Here is an 8418-nt window from a genome sequence, read left to right on the forward strand (position 1 = left end):
AAACTTGGTAATAAAAATTTTTAAAGCAGAATGCCAGAACAAAACTTTTGTTTTTCTCTCAAAATATATTAAAGAACTAAAAAAAATTATAGCCAGTGGGTACCATAGATCTCCAACTCAAGCAAACAATACAGTAAAATAACAAAATATAGAAATCAAAGAGAAATTAACAAAAAGAAAGTAATTTTCAATTTCTATACAACAAAATAGCAAGTGAAATCATAAAAGAAAATTGAGAGAGCAAATATATAAGTTATATTGTTTGACAGGTTAAAACTTTATATGAAATAAATATAACGATCAATAAATAAAATACAACAATGCATTAATCATCGCAAACAAAATTATCAACTAATAATCACAAAATGAATCATCAAAGCAAAAATGTATTTAGGAAATCGATTATGATTCCAGACATTGATGCACATAATTCAATACAATTAACATGGATACTCAATCTTTTAGCTTTTAATAGCTCCTTCCTCTTAAACCTATTTAGTCTTATTTGATGAGTGACATCTATTATAACACAAAAGTTTAAAAGACTAATAAAAAAGCCTACAAATAAGAAATTACATATATTTCAATTGTTATGATAATGAAAAGAACAAATAATCCAATGAACATATTATCTTAACCACAAAATATAAATGAGCAGCAAAATTAATAATTGCTGACATAAATATAATTATAAACACATAAACAATACAACAATAGAAAAAATTGAACAAACAATAACAAAATACTAATTATAAAGAGAAAGGAGTTTGAGTGCTTTATAATATACAACACTACACCAACTTGATATTACACCACGGAAAAGGTAAACAACTGTTAAAGACAATAGAAAAAATACATCAAATTTTACTCAACGTTATTTCAACAAGTAAATTTAACATAAGCAAAAATATGTATGAGTATAATACAAATCATAACCAAGCAGAGATAAATGTAGTAAACAAACTGGCAGCAACTGAGGAATGATCATATGTTAATCATTGAAAAAAAATTTATCCCAATTAAATCCCTCCGGAGAGACTTTTAAATTTCTATAAGTACTTTGAGAAAACTAAAATTGAAAGAAATAATTGTACAAACAACCTGACAATTATACGAACTTAAAAAAATCCTTTATGAATATAACAATACGGAGATTAAAATAAATAATATTTTACAAATGTAACACTAGTAATAGCCATTTTAGTTCAACCATAAATGCAAGTTGAAGAAAAGAAGTGAAATAAAAGAAAATTGAAATAACATGAACAAATATATTTAAATAAACATAGAAAAACAAATAAAGAAATCGGTTTTCTACTGGTAGCAAGAAAATTAAAAAAAAAAGACTATGAAAAATAACATCAGCAAAACTTATAAGATCAAGAAGTGTTACTTATAGTTAATGACCCCCCCCCCCCCCCCCCACTGTTGCAATGTACGCTAGAGAAGAAAGTAAACTTGTTGAGAAAATTACAAAAGTATTAGTTTATAATAAATAAGTGAAATAGGATAAGGAAAAAAAATACAAATATAGAGGAGGAAAAACCATCGTCCAAAATAACTGTAGCAACAAATAAAAATTATAGCAAAAAAAAAATCTTTCATCAATAATAGAGATTGAATAATAACAGTAATGAAGATTAGAAACTGCAAGCAATCAGCGCAAAAATATCAAAACATATTGTATATACAATAAAGGCTACATCTTCCTCGATGGTACTGCTTAAATTCTATTAATCACATTTAAGTCATTTTAATTTAATATATTTTTTAAACCATGAATTAGATTGGGTAAAAATCAATTTTACAGTTTCGATCAATACAGATTAATACTAAAAAAGAGATTGATTAAGTTTGATGGGGTGTAAACAATTTGTTTGCTGGATTTAATATAAGAACCGAATTGGTCCAAAACAATGTTACTCTTGCCACTGTTCGTTGGAATTTTCCCCTGTCTGCAAAGCCAAATAATAATAAAAAAAAAAAAACCATGAGTCAAATTGGCTAAAAATCTATTTAACCGTTCAGATCAATATCAGATTAATGCTAAAACAAAAAAAATAATTAACTTTGATGCCGTTAAAACAATTTGTTTACCCGACCTAATATAAGAACCGAATTGGTCCAAAACAGTGTGTTTCTTGCCACTGCTTGTTCAAATTTTTTCTCATCTGCAAAAATAAATAACAAAAAAAAAGAAAAAAATAGGATGTTTTAAAAATAGATAAACACGTAAGTAAAGCATGACATCAATAGCCTTTAATTTGTAATGCAAGGTGAAGGAAACAAAACAAAAACTAAAAAGTAAAATCTTAATCTTAAAAATAAGAAAACTACAAAAATCTTTGCCCCATTTTTTAAATTCAATGTTGACTTTGTAGTAGTAGAGAAAATATAGCAAAATATTTGCTACATAAATTCTAGACTTTTAATTATAAAAAATTATAAGAAAAATTTACAAAAACGACCGATCAGAAATTTAAAACAAAAGTTCAGCATTTCAGAATGGAAAATGAGCTGAAAATAATAAAAAGAATTGAAAACCACAAATGACCAAATACTAAACTAAACAACTAATAAAAAAGCAAGAGTAAACAAGCCAAAAATTAATAGTATTCTTATTAATATACTAATTAATCAATAACAATATGTTATTATATATAACAATATACAATTAAACTATATATTATATGACTATATATAGTAATATAATTTTACTAAGTATATTAACTAAATATAGTAATATATTAATACTTATTAATATACTAATTAGTCAAAAATTATATATTAACATTATACTATATTAGCATATTAGTAAAATTATAATTAATAATTTAATATGTGGTAACATAAAGTACATTATTAATATATTATTAAATAAATTTAAAAAACAAAAAAAAGTTAAAAAAATTAAAATAGTTAAAATCGATTTAATCGACTAAAATCAGTTAATTTAACATCGGTTAAAATCCTTAAGTCATTTCGATTTAGTTAATTTTTTTAAAAAAATCAATTAAGTTGGTTAATGGTATTCTTTAATCAAATTAACTGATTTAAATGAGTGCGCACTCCTAACTATATATGGTAAACACTTGAAAAAATATAATTGGTTACCAAAATAAAATATGAAGAAAATCTGAAAGGCATGCCCCCGAAATTCTTTCCTTTTGCAATACCTTTATTTGTATTTTTGCGAAATTCAATATGTTTTTACTTAAATCATTGTGGTAATAAGTGGAGAACTAAACGATGAATATTAATTTTGGGTAAATTCAATGATAGTGATACTCAAATCATTGTGGTAATGCATGGAGAACGGGATGTTGAATATAAACTTTCAGTAAAATTTGAGATAACGTCACTCGAAATAAACCTTCACGTGGATGCTTCTAACCTTTTTGTTTCTAGTAAAGCAAATAAGAGGCAAGGGAGAACCACATTGGACACTTCTGAAGCTTGTCTTTAAGGAAAAGACAACGTGCATGTTTTTGACACTCGTCAACCAAAGGTGGAATTTTATTCTTTCTTTATCATATTGTCAAATCAAATGGAGGACCATTTTCAAGATCTTGGTCCAATACGTAAATGAATTAATTATTACTATCTCCGGTAACAATGGACTGAAAGTAAAGCACAGATTCTGATAAACTTTGCTGGCGGTGCCAGAGATCCCTGATTGCACCGCAAAGTTGTGAAAATACAGACCAAGTCAACTAATGATGCATCCATGGATACCACTATGCCTCACCATCAAAACAATTATGTGATTCAATTCATCTCTTCACCTGTCTAAGAAAAGCTTCATGAAATCCTAGCAACTTTTAAGTTTGTCATTAACCCTCCTATGGCCATCAGCACGGAATGCATTGTTATAATCTTGGCTTATCAACTCTGTTAGTTTATTTAACAAATGTATTGATTGATTAGTGCAAAGATCTCTTTATCATCAGATAAGCCCACTTTGTGCGGTCAGATTTATGAGGTCAGGCTATGAGAGATCCTACTTTAAATCTTTGACACTGATGGTGAAGATTGAAACTATTGTATATATTAGAGATTGGAAATTAGGGTTTTACTTCTTGGTATGGCCAACTAGCATTAATAATTTTCTTGGTTGCAGTTTAGAAGTTAAAGCTACAGCCTGCAGCATGTTTGGTTCTGTTTGGAACTTGAAGAGCAACAGACACATTGCCATTTTCAAGTTGACAGCCAATTTTTTGTCAGGGCATCAGTGGCACATGAAATTATTTTGTGGCTACTCTAAAAGTCTCGTGAACCAACAGGGACCCAACTATTCCAGGGCCAGTGGAAGTTTTACAGCACGAAAAAAGAACAAAATCAACAAACCTAAGCAAAACAAAACTGGAAAACGTCATATCTTGGAGCTTTCATACAAGCAAATTACCCTTCCTTTTGAGCTGTTTGATTGTGGGAAATAAACCTATATTCACGGCTGCAAGTTTGAAGTTGACTGGTGTTTGCATGAATGACATAAAGAAGGCATGGTGGGACAGGCTACAAATATTGATAAGCTTTCTCCGTTACTGAATTTACACAATTTAAAGATGAGATTTCTATATTATAATCGGAGAATATAATAGAATTTCAGGAAGTTTTATAAACAGCATATCCTTAATCTTACCCAGAGAGCTTCCAGGAAGGAAAAGAGGCTTGAAATATGTCTCGGTTTCTCCTCTTATTGTTGCTCGGTTTCTTCTTTAATAATTTCTCCGAGAGTAGCCATGATCAGAAACTATCTGCAGTTGTTGTTGGAACTGTCTACTGTGATACATGTTTCCAAGAGGAATTCTCGAGGACTAGCTATTTCATTTCAGGTTTAACTCCAAACTTCTATGATTACCTCCAATTCCCTAAGTTTGATCTGACTCCATCTGTTAGTCTCAATTGATATAGTTTCTTGGATTTTGTTTGCAGGGGCATCAGTTGCAGTGGAATGCAAAGATGGGACTTCAAGGCCATCTTTTCGGCGAGAAGTGAAAACCAATGAGCATGGAGAATTCAAAATTCATTTGCCTTTTTCAGTTAGCAAACATGTCAAGAAAATCAAGGGATGTTCAGTGAAACTGATTAGAAGCCGTGAGCCATACTGTGCTGTGGCCTCAACGGCAACTTCTTCTTCACTCCATCTCAAGTCAAGAATGCACGGAACTCATATTTTCTCTGCTGGGTTTTTTACCTTCAAGCCACTTAAACAACCGACCCTATGTAGCCAAAAACCAAGTACTCAAAATCCAAAACAACTCAAAAACAAAGAACCTCCAGCACAAAATGTACTCCATCCTGAGTCCTTCTTATCAACACCATCAGTTTTTCCACCAGATGACGCTGTTCCGGCACCTCCCATCCTGACTCCAAACCCTTTTCAGCTACCTCCCCTGCTTCCTCCAAACCCCATTCAGCCTCCTCCCTTGCTTCCTCCCAACCCTTTTCAGCCACCTCCCCTGCTTCCTCCAAACCCCTTTCAGCCTCCTCCCTTGCTTCCTCCCAACCCTTTTCAGCCACCTCCCCTGCTTCCTCCAAACCCCTTTCAGCCTCCTCCCTTGCTTCCTCCCAACCCTTTTCAGCCACCTCCCCTGCTTCCTCCAAACCCCTTTCAGCCTCCTCCCTTGCTTCCTCCCAACCCTTTTCAGCCGCCACCAGCTCCACTTATTCCAAACCCGTTTCAGCCTCCTCCAGCTCCACTTATTCCAAACCCGTTTCAGCCTCCCCCGGCTCCACTTTTTCCTCCAAACCCGTTTCAGCCTCCCCCGGCTCCACTTTTTCCTCCAAACCCGTTTCAGCCTCCTCCAGCTCCACTTATTCCAAACCCGTTTCAGCCTCCCCCGGCTCCACTTTTTCCTCCAAACCCGTTTCGGCCTCCTCGAGCACCTCCGTCACCATTGTTTCCTTTTCCACCAATTCCAGGGCTAACTCCACCATCACCACCACCACCACCACCACCATTCTTCCCATTTCCTCTTCCTCCATTCCCTTTCCCACCTATACCTCCTTTCCCCGGCATCCCCCCTGCATCGACTTCACCAACGAAATCTTCTCCTTGATTAATGAATACTATTCCTCAATGTATAATTCTCCAATAATATTTGTCACACTCTAGTCAGTCCTTTTTTGTTTCTTTTCCATTTTCCTTTTCTAGTGATGAAATTATACAGTCATGTAAGTGCCCAAACTGTGGGGTCGTCTCTGAATTGTTTTTATGACAGTGCCGATTGTCAATAAGAAGCCCCGTGATACAATTATTGTACTATAATAAATCCATTCCTGGAGTTATCTGGCAGGATTCTTAGTAGTGCACAAGGAATCAGAGAAAAGCATGATTAATTTGGTCTTCTTGTTTTTCCATGGAAAATCTTTTAGTTTGTTTGACTAGATGGGGGTGCTGTTTGCAATGATTAGATCAAGGTGACAACGTTTAAATTCTCTGATGGATGAATTAACTCTGACATTGAAAAGGGATTTGCCAAAAAAAAAATTTAGTGCCTTCCTAATGCAAAAGTTGCATCACATATTTCGAATTTCATCCACAGTTAGTAATTATATGGACTATGGAGTAGTATTTTCCTTCTTATTTAACCACAAGGAAAGGCTTTGGAGGGTCAATTTCTAACTGGTTACAGGGGGAGAACTTGGACTTGGTTAGGTTGGCTACTCCCAATCCTTGAAATTAGGCTTTTTCTAAACCCAAACTTGAAATTGGGCTTCACGTGATCCATTTCAAGTTTTGGGTGCTAACTTTTAGATCATTTAAAACTATCCATCCCCATAAACCCAACCCAAGACAACTAAATTTAGAGCTGTCATATTTGGCCATATAAGATCACCGGTCTGAATCCCAACTCCATCAATCTAATTTTGTCAAAAAAAATTGACAACTCAAACTCATTCAATTCAAACCCGAATTGATCAATATCTAAATCGATTCAAATTCAAAATGATTAAAATGGAATAACTCAAAATGATCCAAACTTAAATTTAATATTATAATTTTATTTTGTTTCTCAAATACTAATTTTTAAAATTAATAAATATAACCCAAATAATTACTCTATTAGGAATTTTAAATATAATAAAAAATAAAGACCCTTTTATATTTATCCTTTAAAAATTAATTTTATTAAAATAATTCTAGCTATTCAGTTCTTGATGCTATGAGTTTTCCAAGTTCTATTTCAATTTCAATGTTTGGGAATTGCCATTTCAGAGGAAATGCCATTTTTTAAGGAGGAGGTTTGGGATATAATTAGGGGTTACGATGGTAACAAAGCCCCAAGCCTTGATGGTTTTAATTTGGAGTTCTTTAAGAGACAATGGGAGGTGATGAAGCGTGAAGTTATAAAGTTTATGGAGGAGTTTTACTGTAATGCTAAATTTCTTAGAGGAGTGAATGTTTCTTTCATCACACTTATTCCCAAGTGTGCAAATCTTTCAGAGATCAATGAGTATAGACCGATTAGCTTGGTTGAGAGTTTGTGCAAAATTGCAGCAAAAGTCTTGACAAATGAATGAAAATAGTCATTGGAGAGGTTATTGGGGCTTACTCATTTGCATTTGTTTGTGGTAGATACTTTTTGGATTGTTCCTTGAGTGCCAATGAGATTGTTGACCTGCTCAAGAATGAGGGAAAGAGGGGTTTTCTACTTAAAGTGGATTTGGAAAAGACATATGATAGTGTTGATTGGAGTTTTTTAGATTTCGCTTTGGGAAAGTTGGGATTTGGAAGAAATTGGAGGGAATGAGTTAAGGAATGTACAACCATGACCATTGTCTCTATTTTAGTGAATGGTGTCCCAATTGAACCATTTAAAATGAAAAGAAGGTTATGTCAGGGATGCCCTTTTTCTTTTTTCCTCTTTAATATGGTGGTGAAGGTTTTTAACATTCAAATGCGTAAGGTTGAGGAAATAGGTCTGTGTAGTGGGATTAGCATTAGGGGGATGAACTGGTTGTTTCTCATTTGCAGTACATTGATGACACCCTCATTTTTTGTAAATTAGAGTTAAGGGATCTTCAAAGTGTTTAGAGAATCCTTACGTGTTTTCAAGTTATCTCAAGGTTCAAAATTAATTTCCAGAAAAGCAGTTTAATTGATGTGGGTGTGGAGAGCAGCTCTTTGGAAAGTTAGACAGCTAGCATCTAGTGCAGGGTAGGGGAGTTCCCTACAGTGTTAGCCTTCCGCTTGAGGTTGTCCAAAATTTGTGTAGAGTGTGGAAGCGGTTGTTGATAGATTTAAGGTCAGATTGGCAGGATGGAAGGGAAAAGTAATAAATCTTTAAGTGGTAGGATCATTTTACTCCATTCAGTGTTTTCTAGTTTCCTCATTTTTTACATGTCTGTCTTTAAACTGCTTATCATTATGAAAAGGAACTCGACAAAATTTATAGGGTTTTTGTGGTGTGG

At 33.3% G+C, this 8418-nt stretch overlaps 2 protein-coding genes across 3 annotated transcripts; both read left to right on the plus strand.

The window, feature by feature from the left end:
- Positions 1-4540: 4540 nt before the first annotated feature.
- LOC18601769 (uncharacterized) lies at positions 4541-6350 on the plus strand. Of its 2 annotated transcripts, XM_088805634.1 has the most exons (3): positions 4541-4835; positions 4936-5724; positions 5803-6350. In XM_088805634.1, exons 1-3 carry the CDS (start codon positions 4679-4681, stop codon positions 6060-6062), a joined length of 1206 nt encoding a protein of 401 aa, XP_088661760.1. In that variant the 5' UTR covers positions 4541-4678; the 3' UTR covers positions 6063-6350. The 2 variants fall into 2 exon arrangements, with proteins under 2 accessions (XP_088661760.1, XP_017975578.2); XM_018120089.2 differs by having other exon boundaries at positions 4542-4835; positions 4936-6350.
- Positions 6351-7227: 877 nt separating this feature from the next.
- LOC148763218 (uncharacterized) lies at positions 7228-7757 on the plus strand. Its single transcript, XM_088805753.1, has 2 exons — positions 7228-7460; positions 7583-7757. The coding sequence occupies exons 1-2, from the start codon at positions 7228-7230 to the stop codon at positions 7755-7757; spliced, it is 408 nt and encodes a 135-aa protein (XP_088661879.1).
- The last annotated feature ends 661 nt before the right edge of the window (positions 7758-8418 follow it).

The sequence above is a fragment of the Theobroma cacao genome, chromosome 4 (assembly GCF_053813885.1).
Source record: "Theobroma cacao isolate CCN51 chromosome 4, ASM5381388v1, whole genome shotgun sequence".
NCBI classification, from domain to species: domain Eukaryota; kingdom Viridiplantae; phylum Streptophyta; class Magnoliopsida; order Malvales; family Malvaceae; genus Theobroma; species Theobroma cacao.

What these genes read in the sequence shown, in the direction of transcription:
- LOC18601769 (XM_018120089.2), top strand. Translation starts at nt 4,679, where the DNA reads ATGTCTCGGTTTCTCCTCTTATTGTTGCTCGGTTTCTTCTTTAATAAT. An exon ending in GACTAGCTATTTCATTTCAG is followed by an intron (nt 4,836 to 4,935) that starts GTTTAACTCCAA and finishes TTTTGTTTGCAG; the next exon opens with GGGCATCAGTTGCAGTGGAA.
- LOC148763218 (XM_088805753.1), top strand. Translation starts at nt 7,228, where the DNA reads ATGCCATTTTTTAAGGAGGAGGTTTGGGATATAATTAGGGGTTACGAT. An exon ending in AATCTTTCAGAGATCAATGA is followed by an intron (nt 7,461 to 7,582) that starts GTATAGACCGAT and finishes TGTTTGTGGTAG; the next exon opens with ATACTTTTTGGATTGTTCCT.